The 19,665-nt window shown below is 42.0% G+C and overlaps 1 protein-coding gene and 1 pseudogene across 1 annotated transcript; both read left to right on the top strand.

Moving 5' to 3' along the window:
- Positions 1-5,569: 5,569 nt before the first annotated feature.
- Positions 5,570-8,026, top strand: LOC147617805 (cell division control protein 48 homolog E pseudogene; annotated as a pseudogene).
- A 7,463-nt stretch (positions 8,027-15,489) lies between these two features.
- Positions 15,490-19,245, top strand: LOC147617804 (phenylacetaldehyde reductase-like). Its single transcript, XM_086776062.1, has 6 exons — positions 15,490-15,875; positions 15,972-16,141; positions 17,650-17,838; positions 17,942-18,104; positions 18,450-18,639; positions 18,725-19,245. The coding sequence occupies exons 1-6, from the start codon at positions 15,767-15,769 to the stop codon at positions 18,876-18,878; spliced, it is 975 nt and encodes a 324-aa protein (XP_086632188.1). The 5' UTR covers positions 15,490-15,766; the 3' UTR covers positions 18,879-19,245.
- The last annotated feature ends 420 nt before the right edge of the window (positions 19,246-19,665 follow it).

The raw sequence follows: 19,665 nt of genomic DNA, 5'->3' as shown, positions 1-19,665 counted from the left end.
GACATAACATTAGTAAGCAGAGTTAGGTATATGTATGATAAGTTCATGCGACCTCTACCATTCAGGGATAGGAAGGCATCAAGAATCCTCTCCATTCCTCTTGCTTTGAAGAGGAACATGGCTGCTGACAAGGTGGTTATTGAAGAGGTGACAACGCTAGGTCCACAAGGGCTGAAGAGGCTTGTAAAGGGGGCAGATCTGAAGGGAAAGGAGACAGTATTAGAAGAGAATGTCGTTAGTGATGAATTGGCAGAAAACCTTCTGAAGTTGGAGGGAGAGAATAACGTAGACTTAAGGCGGTGCCTGGTCAGATCATATGCAATGTCTCATACAACGTCGAGCAGGAGGAGTACCTCCATATCACTCCAATGGATATTTATATGCTCGTTGAAAAGAATAGAGAGATCAATGACAGTATTGTGACTTACTTGTTTAAGGTGTGTACTCTTCGCATTTTTTTGAATGCTTTCTTATTTTGATTTCTTTTTCCCTTTCCTAATGTTTTTAATTCAATCTGCGGGGTACTGTTGAAAGAGATTTTTGCCAGACCAGGTAAAGCAAGTATATATTTGTGATCCTTTGGTATGAACTATCCTAATTGACCCGTCGAGGTCTGAAGAGGACCTTGCTCCTTATTTCCAGGGAGTTAGTCCCGATACCTGCTTTGTTGTGCTGCCATATATAGAGAAGTATGTATTTTCTTTGGATTTTAAGCTGTTGATGGAATTTAAGTTATTAGTTTCATGTGTTAGGTTTCTTATATTTTTTGTTTACTTTCTCAATTTTAGAGGGCACTGGTCTACTTGTTTAATTAATGTGGTGAAATGCCAGATAATTTTTATGAATAGCCTTCTCGGAATGCATGGACAGTCTAAATTGTAAGTCATTATACTTTATATCGTTTCCTTCTTGCTTCCTAATTGTTGATTGTAAGTCATTCTTTATATCATTGACTGTAGGGCATGTAAGAGGGCCGTTGCATTGATTAAAACTCTATGTCCTGAATTGAAAAAGGACATAGAGTGGAAATTTCTCAACCAACAGGTTCCTATGCAAAAGGATTCGCACTCTTGTGGCTGGCACCACGTAGTCGCAAATTTCTGGAAGTTTCCCCTTTCTAAGTACACTAATTTTGATAGCTGTGTAAGTTTCTTGTGTCACAGTAATATAATTTCTCTATGTTCATTTCACGAGAGATCCCGCATTATTCTAATTGACTTTTATGTTGTTTTGCAGTCTATTTGTTCAGATGAGTTCTGGCTGTGGAGTGTGCGAGCAAAGGCAATAGACATTATCCTCAACAATGTAATTATGCCTGATGACCCTGACTCGCCACACCCACTTCCACTAGTTGCTAGCACTAGTGCATCAAAGAAGAGAAAAAAGATACCGTTTCATTCCCTTATTAAGCATTTCAGCTTTAAAGAAGGAGTCCTTGAGAAGGGAAGCAAGGGCAAGGCAAAAAGGAAGCTTCCATTTGCAGGCAAGGGCAAGGGCAAGGACACGGCAAGTAAGGTGCTAACAACAAAGGAGACAGAGCCGAAGGGCTGAGTCAAAGGAGGAGGCCAAGGCTGAGGCTACAGAGCCCGAAACCGCTTAGAGGCATTTTGTATATGCCTAGAGACAACGTTGTAAAGATTTTGTATTTTTATTGAGCTCGACTCATTTTTGTATAAACATTCTATATATTGAGCCCTACTCATTTTTGTATTTTGTGAGTATTGTGCTTTGCCATAATAAAATAGATTGTTGAGAATTTTTATTCTCATAACTTATTTTTGGTTAAAACTGAATTTTAAAGACGTTTGCTTCAAAATCGTTATGAAGTAGAGTAGAGACATGTCCATGTAGAAATTTTTCATCACATTAGTCATTGCTATAAGATACAATAGTTTAGTGCAAGTCTTACAATGACTTCTATTGGACCTTAGTCCCTTGATACAAGACCTTTCTAATTCTGCACAACCTCCGTCTTCTTCTCTAGGTTGTTTATCTGAAGAATTCTTTGATGCACCTCTTTGGCTTCATCTATCAGTTTGTCTACATCTTCAAGGTCTTTCTTGAAGCTTTCAGATATCTGGATAGGTTGATCATCTATATCCCCAACAGAGGAATAGGAGTCATCATTAGAAGAAACATCTAAAATAGCTCGCCTAGCAACCTTGCTAGGAACAGTCCTCTCATTAGAAGAATTTGCATCCATGGGCAGCTTTTGTATAGAGCTTATAAGTTGTAAGATATTATGTTCTCAATTCCCTTATGGACTGGTCTTTATATACTATTTTGGATGGACTCCAAAACTATCGACATAAAAAAATCATGTGCTGTAAATCTGTGTGTCACTAAACCATTTTGGAATAGGAACCCAAGTACCTACACTAAGTTGACCATTATTGTGCACATACAAGATAGCTTTAGAGTAAATTTGTTGAGCTATATTATAACTTTAATATAAAAATCTAAATTCATAGCTGTTACAAGATAAAAATTAATTACTCAGTACACTTTTTTGAGGGCAAGGACTTTACAAAATTAACATACTTGAAGCAGCTTCCAAAATTCACAAAATTCAAAATCCCCATTAACTGAGCGATATATCATCAACATCCCAATTGGTATCTACCAAGGTCTTTGGCTCTAGTCATTTTCGAATCTTCCTATTGTTCACCTTGAATTGTGCTCTGCTAATATCCTCACCTCTCATGATATTGAGGTGCTCTCTAATATTTAGGAGGCTCCAATGCCTACTTGCACCTACAACTTCCACTGCACCACTGGGCAACCAAACGCATATGTCAAGAGGCAAAACGACTTGTTCATCTGCCTGCATTGGGATCTAACAACTATTCTTTTTCATCCACTCCTCATAATAGAGGTGTATGTGTAGTGTGGCACGAGCTTTGAGATACCGAAATGAGACACTAGATTCTACTATATTGCACTTGAATGTGTCATCCTTATGTATCCCTTCTACAGTCCTTCATTGGTCTCCAAGCAAGGCTACCATGTCATCACCTAATACCTTCTTGTACACAAACATGGTAGGTGTTTGTGAGAAACAAAATTGATTGAACATCTTGGCAAAAAGATGTATGCCAAGATGTATTGGGCATACCCAACTAAGACTCACAGATCGAGAGGGCTTTGCAAACTTCAAAGACCCTTGTATATCACAAAGCATCTTTGATTTCATGACCATTACAGTCTAAGCATCTAGAATTGGCCATTCTATAGAAGATAGGGGTGGAGATGTGATTATCTGTAGCTTACCAAACCCACCGTCCTGCTTTGGCACCAGATAGGAGTGCCAGTAAAAGAAGACCTTTTTCTTAAAAAGTTATGCACTTGTTTTACACAAGAAAACATTGCCTCACCAATGTCTGCATGCAATGCTTGAAATGTTCCGGTAAGGCTTTCCAATGGCTGCTCCTCTACCATGTTTGAAGGAAAAATATCTGCAAACAAGAAATAAGTTCACTTAGATTGAAACATCTCTGTCAGAAAATCTCACATGCCCCTTTCTACCTGTCATACTTACAAATGTATAGAAATCGAGTTTGGTGGTGGCGAAGATGGATATCTCGTGCTGTATAAACATGTTGTACCATGGCCACTAGTTTTCCATTGCTTGCCTTCTTGAAGCCTTGTAAACGACCTTTCCAATGGTGCTCTAGTACATTTCACCGTCGAACTCGGTGAGGCCTGATTGCAGCATGCTGTAGATAAACCCAAGCGCTCTTACGAAATGCCTCTCCCACCCAAGCACCATCATCGTCATTCTTGTTGTGCAAGGATATCTGCTCAATCTCGTCTTTTGGTCTTCTTGGTGCGGCCATATCTTCTTAGAAGCCAGAGTAGAAAGGTTAGGGTTAGAGTAAAAAGGAAAGAGATGTGCACACTAGGATTTTACGGGAGCCTTGAAGATGAAAGAGATGGCGCTCAGAGAAGGGAGGGAGATTAAGATGGAGGAGAAAGTTTAGGGTTTCAGGCTTTGATGGTTTCATTCGGGTTGGGCAAATGACATAGAGATGGAAGAGAAAGGGAGGAAGAGTTTAATTTGGGCGTTTAAGAGGGAAAACGGACTTAAAAATGAAATTTTTGATTACAATAAAATTTGAGATGGGTTTTTGGGGAAAAATGTGAGTTTTGGGGGGATCTGGAAAATTTAAAATTTTTAAGGATTTTTTGAGCCATGAAAATGGTGGGACCATACCTACCCTAAACCCTCTACTTTTTTAAAGGGACAAGTGTAATTATTAGTACTGAAAGCCTAGTCTCCCTCCCTATAGCCTAGTCTCTCTCCCCATACTCAAAGGAGACCAAATGTGCACAATTCTCATTCCTATTGGTCCATTGCTAACTTTCATTAGTAAAAGGCCCAAAATATGTCCAAGTGCTCCCTAATGTTATCAATTTGAGAGCTCAAAGGTTGTTACTTGAGCCAAAATTCCATTTAAAAAAATGTATAAACAACAGTACAAAGCATAGTATTAAGGCTGGCTAGACCGTAAGGTCGGTGCAATGAGCATTAGGCGCAAGTAGAAAAAAGTGAGTACCAAAAATGGATAAGAGGATAGAGGCTAGAGTCTAACTCCTAGGACCTAGATGGTGAAGACATCACTATCAGAGCTCTCGCTGAGATCATCTGCTGTAGGAGAAGAGGCCACCTCCGAGCCCTCGTTGAAGTTGCCATGGCCAAGGAGGTTGCCTTGCAAGTGCCAAGGCCTAAGAGAGGAGAGCTTGAGAGTAATGAGAACTCGAGCTTGAGAGGCTAGTGCTATGAGAGCTTGAACTTGTGATGGAGAGAAGGTTGGAGGAGACCTTTTTAAAGGGAGGCCAAAGAGTACCCAAGGCCAAGGGCCACGGCCCAACTGTTGGAAGACGGTCTACGAAGACACAAAGGGAGGGAAATAGTTGAGGAGAAGCCTTTGCGTCTTGTTACCCTAACTAACTAAGAAAGGTGCCTCACCTAGTGATAACAAGGATATGCATCTATACCAAAAGTCAACATCCAGAGATCCTTGGCTGCTGAGCCTAAAACGACACCAAACGCAAACAAGCCCCATAATAGTCAAAAATAGCCGTAAACAGCAACAAAGCGGCCATTTTTCACAAAAATGTAAAAAATGGGAGAGAATTGTTGTTTTGGATCGTACGCACCGTACAATTTACCAAATCGTTTTGTGACGTTTGCACATCGCATCGAAACAAGTCATGCTGATACTCGAAATTTGTGAAATAGGTCGTCTGAGCATGCCTACGCGGACGAAGATACCGTATGACTATTTTGTACGATGTAGACTAAATAAATATAATTGCATGCCAATGTTGGGGAAAGAGTGCGTTTCATTAGGAGGATGACGCACACGTACACTCTCTCTCTTGACCAAAGTGGCCCGCCCTGCCCTAATGAAAATCGTGTGTGGCCGCCCATTCATTTGCTTTTCGCCAACTTGCTTTTTTGGGGCGTGTAAAAAGCAAAGCAGAGCAAAAAGCAAGCGCGAAGTCCTTTAAAAGCTGCTGCTGTTGCTTCAGACTGTTGGTACAAATCAATACACGCTTACTGCAAATGGCAGCTTCTTGCTCTTCTGCTCATCCACAAGGAGCCAACAAGAGGGATTTCAGCACTGCGATTCTCGAGCGCAAGAAGGCTCCCAATCGGCTGGTTGTGGAAGAGGCCTCTTCGACGCTCCATGACGACAACTCCCTGGTGTGCCTCAATCGGGACCTGATGGAGAAGCTCGTGTTTTTCAATGGCGACGCTGTCCTCATCAAAGGGAAGAAGCGCAGAGACACCATCTCCATAGCCGTCGCAGATGGCTCCTGCGACGAGTCCAAAATCCGCATGAACAAAGTGGCTCGCGCAAACCTGCGCGTCCGCCTGGGAGACGTTGTCTCCGTCCATCCTTGCCCCGATATCAAGTATGGGAAGAGGGTTCACATCCTGCCGATCGACGACACCATCGAGGGGATCACAGGGGACCTCTTCGACGCCTACCTCAGGCCTTACTTCACCGAGACTGGCTACCGCCCTGTGCGCAAGGGAGAGCTGTTTGTAGTCCGTGGAGGCATGCGCAGCGTCGAGTTCAAGGTTGTGGAGACTGACCCAGCCGAGTATTGCATCGTCTCCCCTGACACAGAGATATTCTGTGATGGCGAACCCATCAAGCGCGACGACGAAGAGTCGAGGTTGGACGATGTTGGGTACGACGATGTGGGCGGAGTCCGCAAACAGATGGCTCAGATCAGAGAGCTCGTTGAGCTCCCTCTCAGGCACCCCCAGCTCTTCAAATCCATCGGAGTCAAACCCCCCAAGGGCATCCTCCTCTACGGCCCGCCCGGTTCTGGCAAAACCCTCATCGCCAGAGCCGTCGCCAACGAGACTGGTGCTTTCTTCTTCCTCATCAATGGCCCTGAGATCATGTCCAAGCTCGCAGGTGAAAGCGAGCGTAACCTCCGCACCGCTTTCGACGAGGCCGAGAAAAATGCCCCCTCCATCGTCTTCATCGATGAGATGGACTCCATCGCTCCCAAGCGCGAGAAGACCAACGGCGAGGTCGAGCGCCGCATCGTCTCTCAGCTTCTCACCTTGATGGATGGCTTGAAAGCTCGCGCGCACGTCGTCGTCATGGGGGCGACCAACCGGCCCAACAGCATCGACCCTGCATTGAGGCGATTCGGAAGATTTGACAGAGAAATCGACATCGGAGTCCCCGACCAGCACGGGCGTCTCGAGGTCCTGCGGATCCACACCAAGAACATGAAGCTTTGTGAGGATGTCGATCTCGAGAAGGTTTCGCAGAATACGCATGGTTTTGTGGGAGCAGACTTGGCAGCCCTGTGCAGCGAAGCTGCGATGCAATGCATCAGGGAGAAGATGGATGTGATCGATGTGGAAGACGAAAGCATAGATGCGCAGGTTCTGAATTCGATGGCCGTCACGAACGAGCATTTCCATGCAGCACTGGGCATCAGCAACCCCTCAGCGTTGAGAGAGACCACTGTAGAGGTGCCCAAAGTCTCTTGGGAAGAGATCGGCGGGCTCGACAGCGTCAAGAGGGAGCTGCAAGAGACCGTGCAGTACCCGGTGGAGCACCCCGACAAGTTCGAGAAGTTCGGGATGTCGGCATCCAAGGGGGTTCTGTTCTACGGGCCTCCTGGATGTGGGAAGACGTTGCTGGCAAAAGCCATCGCCAACGAGTGCCAAGCAAACTTCATCAGCATCAAGGGCCCTGAGCTGCTCACCATGTGGTTTGGAGAGAGTGAGGCCAATGTTCGGGATGTGTTCGACAAGGCCAGGCAGTCAGCCCCTTGTGTGCTCTTCTTCGATGAGCTCGACTCCATCGCCACGCAGCGAGGGAGCAGCAGTGTGGGCGATGCAGGGGGCGCGGCTGACAGGGTCCTCAACCAGCTGCTCACAGAGATGGACGGGATGAACGCAAAGAAGACTGTCTTCATCATTGGTGCAACCAACAGGCCGGACATCATTGATTCAGCACTGCTGCGCCCGGGCCGGTTGGACCAGTTGATCTACATACCCTTACCAGACTGCGCATCCAGGCTCAAGATCTTCGAGGCGTGCCTCAGGAAGTCTCCGGTGGCAAAGGATGTGGACTTGGCTGCTCTGGCCCAATACACGGAAGGGTTCAGCGGGGCTGATATCACAGAGATATGCCAGAGGGCTTGCAAGCATGCGATAAGGGAGGATATTGAGAAAGAGGTCGAGAGGGAGAAGAGGTGGCGGAAGGAATCCGGCCGTGAGGCGGCCATGGAGATGGAGGTGGAGGAGGAGGGGGACGGCGCCGAGATAAAAGCAGCCCATTTCGAGCAGTCGATGAGGTACGCTCGTAGAAGTGTGAGCGATTCTGATATCCGCAAGTATCAAGCGTTCGCCCAGACTCTGCAGCAATCAAGAGGGTTTGGGGCGGGATTCTGCTTCCCGGACCGTCACCCCGGCACCGACTCAGCCAATGCAAATGCTGCAGGCGTTGCTGACGACGACGACGACGACGATCTTTACAGTTGATCAGGCTGCTGCCGTTTAAATATTTAGCAGGATTGCTGTTTGGTTTGTATATATTTAAATGTGTGTTCATAATGCCACATTTTCTTCTCCTTATGTGTGTTCATAATGCCACATTTTCTTCTCCTTATGTGTTTGGTGTGTGTGAGAGTATATGTGTGTTCATAATGCACATTTTCTTCTCCTTATGATGTGTTGGTGTGAGAGTATATGCCAGTGTTTATAATGTCACATTTTCTTCTCCTTATGATGTGTTTGGTGTGTGTATATATGTGTGTCTCTATAATGCCACATTTTCTTCTCCTTATGATGTGTTTTTAGTGTGTGTGAGAACAAGTGTATGTGTGTATATGTGTGTTTATAATGCCGCATTTTCTTCTCCTTATGCCATGTGTTGTGTTTGGTGTGTGTATATGTGTGTTTATAATGTCACATTTTCTTCTCCTCCTGATTATCACATTTTCTTATCACATAATTTGTGTGCGCATTCCCTGAAATTGTTTGTTTCCCAGAAATTTTTTTTGTCAACAAATCACAAGACTCGGACCTTAAAATTTTGAAGGTTTGAACAAAAGAAACATTTGTTACTTGAATTCAGGTTAAAAATCAACATTGATCAATTGAAATTCGCCCATCCACTTTCATATAATTGATCGATAATTTTGATTATGTGACTATTCATGGGGTAACTTTCATTAATCAAGGTAAGAGATTTTTTTTGATTGTGTGACTATTATTTTATGGGGTAACTTTCATTAATCAAGGTAAGAGATTTTGATTGTGTGACTATTATTTTATGGGGTAACTTTCATTAATAAAGGTAGGAGATTTTGACACGACCCTTGGATTCTTTTAATACTTTGATCATTTTTTTAAATAGGGGGCTTGGTTTTCAAAAAACCAGAATTCAATTAAGTAGAGGATAATATGTATAATGTAGGCTAAGGTTCCTCTTAAGGACACAACATAATATCATAGTTTCTCATAAACTCATGAACCATAGCATCAACAACCAACACAGCAAAAAGGAGAGACTCAAGCACAAACATGAAGCCTACATCAATATGGTGAAGTTCCTTGTTATTTAAATAATATCCAAATATAGTTCCTTGTCATGTGCATGTAGTCCCTTTATGGATGGCACCTTCACCTAGACCTTGACCTTGCCACAACCCCTGACCTTGACCTCTATGAGATAAGGGAGACCGGCCTAGAAGATGCGGGAGCCAAGCCACACAGTCCATCATGCTCTCGGTTGTAAGCTCCACTTTGCATGTGCTTCGTTGCAAGGTCCTCTTCTCTATGTGTTCTCCAGGATGGCTAATGCCTAAAAACCTGTTACCCTTATGTCTCTTCAACATTGTGCCTCTTCACCCTTCATGGTTCTCACATGGGTGGCCTCTCTTTCATGTGCGCATCATGTGCGCAAACGGCCGACCACCACAATACCTTAGGCTTTCAACTTTAATAAAGCCAATAGGTCTATGACCCAACTCAGCCCCATTAATGAGGTCAAGCCTCCACACACTACTAGGTCCATGTGCAATGTGTAGGATGTGCCACTCTGTCACCCCATCAGTATACCATGTAGAATTTCCACATGGCATCACCGAGGTGACCTCGTAGATGAGCGTCCTCATCATACTCCCCCCTCTTCGTCCAGGTCAAATGAAGGGATGTGACGTGTTATAGGCTTGGAACAACTCCTCAAATCTCCATAGAGTAGATGCCTTCTGCTAGAATTTTTATTAAGATCCCTATCCTTCCACTTACACAAGTATGCCCAGTTCCGCTCATGCTGGTTCCACCAATCCTTGTGTCTTAAAATCTCCTATAACTCATAGTCGCTCCCCATATCCACAACTAGGGCTGGACCTGCATCACCACTACCCTACTTGGATGATCATCCTTAAGTGTGGAGAACAACATAGAGATGTGAAAAATAGGATGGACTTGTATATGATCTAGCAACTCCAAAATATACCCAAGATCACTCACCTTTTCTACTATCTTAAAATGGACCATCATACCTTCGTGCTAATCTGTCTGTTATTTCAGAGGATAACTTGAAATGTTTGGGATCCATCTTCAAATGTACAAGCTCCCCTACTAAGTGATCTTGTCAGCATCCTTCTTGTACCTAGCTTAAGCCTTCTCTAACCACCCTGGGTCTCTCTTTCCATGACTCCAAGAAGACCCCTCCCGCAAGTGTTGCATGCTCTAACACCTACTTCAACACTAGATCTCCTAGAGAGTAAGGCTTGTCACATGCACCCTGCACTATGGTGCTATGTGACACCCTGGCTCAACATTCAATGTAATATTATACATCATTAATACCCTTTTTAGGAACAAGCACGAGCTATGTATACTATAAACATCATAGATCTTCAGTCGGCAAGCATAAAATAACATCATACAACAGTAGTCAGCCCCAACAGCCAACACCACCTGACTCCACACGTGTGAAATGTGCAACATTTAATGCTGAATTTACTCAATCTTGTGGGCATTTAAAATTGGCCGACATCCCCTTTTATAATCACCAACCCAACATCCTAAGTAACTATCTAAGCAGCCCTAGATCATTGCATAAATCACATCATTCCTCAAGTATTCATTCAAGCCGTCAAGAGAACATGTGTGCTTAAGTTCCCTTGGGTTCTTGGAGCATACAAATTAGCCTCAAGAACTCTGTTCTTCAGTCCAAGGAGCATAGAAGATCCTCTCAGCTAGCATATGAGCATATCCTCAACTATCAAGATTTTTTACAACTTGAAGAATTAATCTCTCACAAAACAAACGTTTCAATAGAACCACACCTTAGACTAAAACAAATTGACAAGATCAAGCATAGCATAAAAATAGAAATCAAAGTAGATATCACCATCGACAAGTGTTGGGTTGAATCTCCCCCTTTGCGTAAGTGGCTCCTACTTCCTTCTTACGAGAGTATTTTAATAATGTATTGGAGAAAATAGCCCAAGGAGCCATTAATTGCGCACCCTTTGCCAAAAGTGGTATACAAAATATTGGGCACACGGCCAAAGTCCAAAATAATCAGCATTGTGGCATGAACCACTCAAAATAAATGCTTAATAAATAGAGCCATGCGACACAAGCACATACCAAAAATGCCAAGAGACTAACTCGACCCCGCACAGATCATCACATCACCGAATGGAAAATTACTAGGTTTGATTGGTCCTTTCTCTAGCAATTCTTCTACTTATTTTTTAATCTGTTTTCTACTCAAGTGTATTAACTCGAGAAGGAGCTTTACATGGCAGAGAGCTTCGAAGGATTATCTCAATTTTACGGTCTTCTAGATGGGACTTAGATAAACCAAGAAGTAGGTCATCCATAAAACAGTCAAAGAACTTAGAAATAAAAGAATCATGAGACATATTTGGTTAAAAGTCACTCTTAGCACTAAGTTGGTTACACAAGAATAAAAAATGTCTTCTCCTTCTTCTTATAACTCTTTTAGCTTAAGTATGAGTAAAAAGAGAGTCTTTTAAAATTAATTGCATTATATGAGTGTCATAATCAATTTGTGGGTTATGTTCATGTCTTTATGGCAAATGTTCTCTTTTCTCTCAACGAATTCACTTCTAATTCCAAATCCTTAACTTTATTAGTGTAATTGTACTTAATTCTTTGAAATGCAACTTTCACTTTTTGTAACTAGAGTGTGATGCATCTAGGTTAAGTGCTCTTAATGCCTTTTCAAAAATGAAATTATGATAACTACCATCATCATACAAAATAGAGATTTGGTTTTATTTAACCTTTCCTTGAATTTTTAAGAAAGCATGAACATGAACCTTACCTTCATCTCAGTAATTAGGATTGGAGTTACCCTCTTGATTAAGTGAATTGATCGTCATCGTCATTTTCTTCAACCATATTGACACGAGCCACAGGCATGGTATTCTTCTTCTTCTCCTTGGGACAATAATCTATTATAATGTGTCTCCTTGTGACATCTGAAAGACTTGATGATATGATTTTTTAGCTTGACATTCGAGGGTTTATTGTTTCCATCCTTTCAACGAATATCTTTTACTACATCTTTATCTTTATTAATTCTGGATTTATTGAAATTGCTCGAAGGAAAAGAGGGTTTAGAAAATTTTCCATAAGAACTATCCTACACCTTAGAATCTCTAGAGCTAGAAGTTTTGCATTTAGAGTTGAGAGAAGGATCCATAGAGTAGAGCTGAGACAACGAGGATAAAACATGTTAACTGCATGAGCCCTAATGGTAGGCTTAAGATCGGCAATAAATTTCCTTCTTTTCTCTCTCTCTTTGACCTTCTCTTAATTACTTGAACCTGCAATAAAATATCCCAAAATTTACCAATGTAAGCCTGGACATTTTCTTTCTTCACTTGGCGTAGAGAATCCCATCGTTAATGAGATTTAGCCACCAAGACTGATATCATCATATACGTGAGGCCTATGAACCCAAGTTCACAACACCCACCATGTTCAGGTTCCCGCAAGTGTTAGAATTTTTTTTTTCTAAATAATAAAAACAAGTTGCAAAGCCCTTTGCAAATAGTGACTAGTTGTTTATTATAATATTGTTTAGATTTTTTAGATTAATAATATGTTTACGCCGCATATCTTTATTTTGTTTTCTTATGATGATGTCCTTATTCGAGAATGACATTCTCCATGTTTATGTAACTTGCAAGCCCAAACGTCTACGTGTTTTGACTGATTTTGGTATCAACTAATCGAGTATAAATTGATAAACGTACAAAAAAATATCATACAAAATCTCCTAAAAATCTTTGTAAATAAAAGAGTAAAATTAAAATTATTACTCATAAGTTACTACATGCTTAATATATGAGCTTGAACTATCGTATGGCTAAACATAAAACTATATAATTAACAAGACATTACTATTATATCTATAAATCAACAAACTCATTTATAGTCACATGCACCTAATTATTGAAAAGAAAGTGATACGATCAAATTATTACTACAATGAAGACATGGAACGAAATCAACAAAAGTTCTTTAGCTCACTTGTACATTGCTATTTCGCTAATTAATTATAATTTTAAAGAACATGATGGATAATATTTAATTAAGTACATATTAGAGCCTATTAATAAATAAAAGCTTTAATATGAATTGCTAGAGAGACAAATTGAATAGAATCCTTCCAAGATTGTTCTTACATGGCAATAAAAATGTTTATATCTATGACATCATGTGTATGACCAGTCAATAATCGACCAAGTTGTGATGACTCAAAGTTTCGTATCACTCATGTGCAAGAAGGCGGCATGAGCCCACTAATAATAAGGAGACGTCTTGGACTTGGTTGATTTTCTTTACAAAAGTTTCAAAATCTCAATCAATAATGAGTCATCTTGGTTGATTTTCTTTACAAAAGTTTCAAAATCTCAATCAATAATGAGTCATCTTGGACTTGGCTGTTTGAAAAGAGGATTTTTTTTTAAATAAAAAAATGCGTAATGGTAAGGTAGATGAAAGATACCTTTAATTAATAAGATTCATTGATTTTTCACATTAGCCTTTGCTTTCTCTTGGTGTATTTTAATCATATTTCTTGTGGGAGTGTTTAAAGATCTATACAAGATAAAGGAAGAGTGCCCACCCCTTTACGTGGTGGAGAAAGGAGAGGGAGAATTTTTGAAAAGGAGAAGAGAAGACAAGTGTTTGGGGGTTTCTTTCCCACACGCCGAGATGCATTGGGGCTCACAATTAGTTGTCACCATCAAACCATTTACTCATTGAATGAGTTTCTTATATATATATATATATATATATATATAATACATTAGAAAGCAAATTGCCCACCCCTCCCCCCTCCTCCACACACACACACACACACACACATATCTTCTAATATTATATTATATCCATGTGTAAGAGAGAGAATATACATACACACACACACACATATATATTATGTGCATGTGTAAGAGAGAGAATATACATACACACACACGTATATATATTATGTATGTATGTGTATCTATAGTTATGTAAGCATGTATATATAAATAGATTTATATGTATGTCGACGCACACACATGTATGTTCACACACACACACACACACAAGCACATGATACGTGTACACATGCATACAAACACACATACACACACTCGCACGCATGGACACACGTGCAACATAAAGAGATATGCACACTTGCACACATACTCAAGCTTGCACATATACACGTGTATACATGCACACAAGCACATAAATACACTCATATACACAAGTACATGTGTACACACATGGACATGCACACACTCACACACACATATGCACGTGCACTTGCACACACATAGATGTACACACGAGTATATTCACATGCTCACACACACGTACATGCAGACACTTGCTATGGATACACATAAATAAAAACATGCACACACTCACACACACATATGCACATGCACTTGCAGATACATAGATGTACACACGAGTATATTCACATGCTCACACACACGTACATGCAGACACTTGCTATGGATACACATAAATAAAAACATACACACCATGTACACACACACAACAAATACACACTAACACACACACGATCAAGACACTTGCACGACACATGCACGCGTGAAGACATTACACAATCACACATACATGTGTATGTGCACACACAACAAATACACACTAACACACACACAATCAAGACACTTGCACGACACATGCACGTGTGAAGACATTACACAATCACACATACGTGTGTATGTGCACACACAATCACACACATATGTATGCAAATGAGAAGAAATGTCATCATCCAAAATAGAAAAGGGAGACTGCCCGCTAGGTGATGCATACACTGATGTACTAGGAGCAAAATAGCATATAGCAATGTAGAGATCTCTGCCCGTCTCTGCCCTCAATCTAACCTACATGTACCTAGCTTGCTCATCTCTGCGGACTATATGTATCAGTGGCTGTAGCTCCTCTCTAAACAATACTGCCACTCCTCCTGAGCCCCGTTCTCTATGCTTTGAACGAGTCTCCTGTCTACAAGCTGTCTCCTATCGGTATCCACTAACATGTGGCATGGACTGTCCAGGAGCCTGATGCGTCTCACAGTAGAAGATGATGTCCCTCCCAGTGAAACTATCCTCAAAAGCCCCTACATCAAGGCGTAGAGATCCATTACAATTCCAAGTAGCAACTTTGAGTGTAGTCCCATAGGTCTCGCGCCGTCATGAAGAGCACCTCTCCATAATCACCTCTGTACCATCTCTATAGAAGGCCACTTTCCCTTTCTCTCGGGCTACCCTTATCTCGGGCATAACTTCTTTCATGTGGCCAAGTTGCGAGAGTGTGAGGTCATCTCCAAGAAATATTCCCGTCTTCTTGAGAGAGAGAGAGAGAGAGAGAGAGAGATTGAGAGAGAGAGCGCTTCTATGTGTGGGAGAGTGTAAGAAAAGAACATTTGAGAGTGTGTGTACGTGATAGAGAGAGGGAGAGGGTCATGTGCATATGCATGTGTGTGTGAAAGAGAAAGAGATGGTTGTAGAGAGAGAGTAGTTCTTTTATGGAACCTTGGTCGGCCGCAGCAATGCTCGGGTGCAATACTAGCACCTATATAAAGAGAGAGAGAGAGATCAACTCTAAAACCCTATATAGAGAGAGAGAGAGAGAGAAAGAGTGTGTGTCTGTGAGAAAAAATAAGCAGAGTGTAATAAGCTTGGGGCTCATCAACAGAGGATGGGGAAGGTGGTGTGCGTGACTGGTGCCTCTGGTTTCATCGCTTCATGGCTCGTCAAGCTCCTGCTCGAGCGTGGCTACACAGTGCGCGCCTCTGTTCGAGACCCAGGTCTGTCATCAAGTCTTCTAGTTAGAGCAGGCTATCTGCGTTATTGTGATATATGAGGCATTTGACCAAGAGGGAAATTTTCTCATCTGTATGCAGAGAACCTTGTGAAGACTGCCCACTTGATGAGTTTACCTAAAGCTAGTGAAAGTCTTAAACTCTTCAAAGCTGATCTGCTGGATGATGGCTCCTTCGATTCTGCCATAGATGGTTGTGATGGAGTTTTCCACACGGCATCACCTTTCTTCTTCAATTCTACCAATCCAGAGGTGCTTTCTCTCATACCTTTGCAGTTGTTTTCTTAACAAAGCAAATTATTGATCTGGAACTTACTCTCGTGAATCTTCTGAGCTTGTCCTTACATCTAGTGGAGATTGTTGTCATGCCTTGGTGCGTGGACTTGGCCATGGCAAAATACTGCTTACAGGCAGGCACTCACTTGTTGGCACCTCCGTGCCGGGAAACAGCTGCTGCTATAAAAGGATCTACTCAAGGAAAAGAAAAGAATGCCTCACATTACCTTGAATATTTCTGATATGGCTATATATGGAGTAATCACATCCCAATTGGATAGAGTCTGGGCCATCCCTTTGTGGATCATGATGGCAGAGTCATGAGCTTCACCCTCAAAGAAAACCTGTGGTCCAGACTGAGTGAGCCCGGAAATAGAGCCCCAAGTGATGTAGATGGGACCTCTCCTCAGTCTGCCTAAAAGCTGAGCTATGGAGCTCCATATCCTCTGGGCAACTCTACAACCCTAGAGACGGTGCTGCACAGTCTCAGAGGCTATTGAGCATCTAGGGCAAGCTAGATCCGCACCAAAGACAGCTCTCTACTGGTTAACAGTGAGGCCGCCTAGCAATAACCAAAAGAAATGGAATATCTGGCTCCTCCTGTAAAGAGTGCCAAAGCCCGTGCACAAAATTCTTATGAATAAATGGATTTATCCTAAGGATTTCCCAAAGTGGCACGAGGGTAGGAATCCTATGAATCTATTCGAGTAGGAGTAGTATGGCATTCCTCACAGTGTAACTAAAGAAAGGAAAACTCTTCAAAGGCTGCATATCCATTCCCACTCACTGGCATCCCATGGGAGATGTTTAATGGGACATCCACCATAAAGCCATAGGCACTAAGGACCTTGAGTCATAGACACAATTGGAAAAATATATTTTATGACTCAGTTTAGTAATTTGATTCTTTTACTTGTACAGTCATAAGAAGATCATGAAAAAGGTTTGATCTGTGTTAAATATTTGTCGTTATGTACTTGTGATTTTGGGATTTGGATTGTTTAGGATTTTAGAAAAGAGGATCTGTAGACAATGTGAGGAGCTTGTAGCTTGCATTCTTTTTAGTTTTAGGGCTGTGTGTGTTTGTTGAAAGAGAGTGTTTTTCACATCTATGCATATGTGGACTCTTTTGAAACCCAGCGAGGAACTTATTGTGCTGATGGGCTCACTCTGTCTCTCTCTTTTTTGCGCTTTCTCTCTCTACCCTTCCAAATTCCACTACAGTTTGGATGCACTATGTTTTGATTGTTGTTGCTTGATTGGGAAAAGACTAGTTTGTTGTTCTTGAAGGATTCATCTAACCATAGATATTTGCCCTCCCTCCCTCCCTCCCCCCCCCCCCCCCCCCCCAAAAAAAAAAAAAAGAAAAAGAAAAGAAAAAAAAGAAAAAGAAAAGAAAAGAGGTGTTTGGATACCCTACAACCACACAGCCGCTGACAAGATTATCCTTGTTTACACCTGACTTTTTTTCCTTTTGGTCACAGAAAGATCTAATTGATCCAGCAGTGAAGGGGACTATGAATGTTCTCAATGCTTGTGCGAAAGCTAAGTCTGTGAGAAGGGTAGTTTTAACATCATCAATAGCTGCAGTGATTTTCACACCTGCCAGAAGGCCAGAAGATGTTGTAGATGAGAGCTTTTATAGTGACCTGGATTTTTGCAGGCAAGGCAATGTAAGTTGCATCTTGTGTTTCCATGTGATGTACTAAATGCTTCCTTTGTGGGGTGGTGTATGCTTGGCTTGTTGCTGTCTTATTTTGTTATGATTCATTTCAGCTGTGGTACCAACTATCCAAAACGATAGCAGAAAGTGAAGCTTGGAAGTTTTCCAAGGAACACGGCTTGGATTTAGTGACGATAAATCCGGGGATGGTCGTGGGACCACTTCTGCAGCCAACCATGAACACAAGCTCGGAGTTTGTATTGAAATTTCTGAATGGTTAGTTAATAAACACCAAAGTAAATTTTTTGTGCTCCCTATGTGAGGTTGTATGCGTGCATGCTTCTTTTTTTTTTTCCGACTAGCCTAGGTCCAAGAGCCTCCATAGTTACCATTTTTCACCGCCCGTAGGCGCTCGCCCAAGGTGCTTTTTTATCCACCTGTAGGCGATGCCACCAAGGAAGCACCTAGTGGGGTTCTGAACCCAAGACCGTTAGGTCCTAGACAAACACCTTCACCACTTGAGCTATCACTGCATATGCATACCGATAGTTACTAGGTACTCAGTTTTAAGGGGCGATCTTGCAGTAAGTAACTATGTGGTTATCCTATGATGTGCCTTAGGTTCTGCTTCTACGTATCCAAATGCTGTGGTGAGTTGGGTGCATGTGAAAGATGTAGCAGAAGCTCATATTTTGGCTTATGAAGTGCCGTCGGCATCGGGACGGTATATTTGTGTGGAGCGCATAGCGCATTATCAGGAAATACTGGAGATCCTTCGGAAGCTTTATCCCAACCATCCGATACCGACAAAGTAAGCTTTTGTGGCCATTCCTGATTATAAGAATGTGAATCCTCATCAATAGTCTTGGCTGAATTTGGTTGCCTTGAGTTGTCAGGTGCTCAGATGAGTCTGCCCCTCGTGCTCCGGTCTACAGGATCTCCACTGAAAAGCTGATTCATCTCGGATTTAAATATACGCCAATTGAAGATTCTCTAAAAGAATGTGTAGAGAGCTTGATTGAACAGAAGCTGGTCAAGGGGAAGGCCTAACTTCAAACTATTGCTACATATAATGCCTTGCTGTTTTTTAGGAGGTTCTCATTTTGGAAAAGAAAAGTAAGTAGGGGGGCTGAATGCTTTGGAAAGGTTCTCAGGAGGTGCTTCCTCGGCGGCGTAGGTGCCTACAGGGATGAAAAACGGCAACTACGGGAGGATCTTGGACCTAAGGCTAGTCAGGGAAAAAAAAGTAAACTAGAGGCGTGGACTTTTGTCACTGTAATACTAATTTTAGGCAATGGTGGCTGAAGAGGTGAACTTTCCCGTTGCATATTGTATAACTACAAGATTCCTGGGTTCCAGGTAACTTTTGTAATAAATGTGGACTTCAAAACTATAGAGGAATCTCTCTCTCCTTCAACGACATGGCGAGCTCCCATCACAGAGGTGGTGGCTCCAACACATTTGATTATAAAATGGGATCTCCAGCCTTTTTTTGCTTAATACCCTAGGACAAAAAAGAGTCTATCAAGAACAAGATGGTATGACGAGTGCGAACTAAACACAACCATCTATGGTGAATTCATTTGCAAGGGTCAGCCAAAGGATAGATTAGTAGGCAACTAGCAAGAAGGCATACAATGGATTTGAGAAAGTTTTGCGGGCTTTTGTAAGGTTTTGATATGGTCCTTGCAGGTAGATCTTTGATTGGCTTTAGAAGCTTGACTTTCTAGATGAAGTGATTTGGGTTGCATGGGTCCTATATGAGTAAGCTACAGGGTTTGTCAAAAATATGGAGGGAATGTTGGAGAACCATTGGAGCCAATTAGGGCTACTCACT

The sequence above is a fragment of the Cibotium barometz genome, chromosome 36 (genome assembly GCF_041138505.1).
Source record: "Cibotium barometz isolate CiBa-2024 chromosome 36, ASM4113850v1, whole genome shotgun sequence".
Lineage (NCBI taxonomy): Eukaryota > Viridiplantae > Streptophyta > Polypodiopsida > Cyatheales > Cibotiaceae > Cibotium > Cibotium barometz.
The sequence above is the reverse complement of the archived record's forward strand: the minus strand, read 5'-3'. Positions and strand labels throughout refer to the sequence as shown.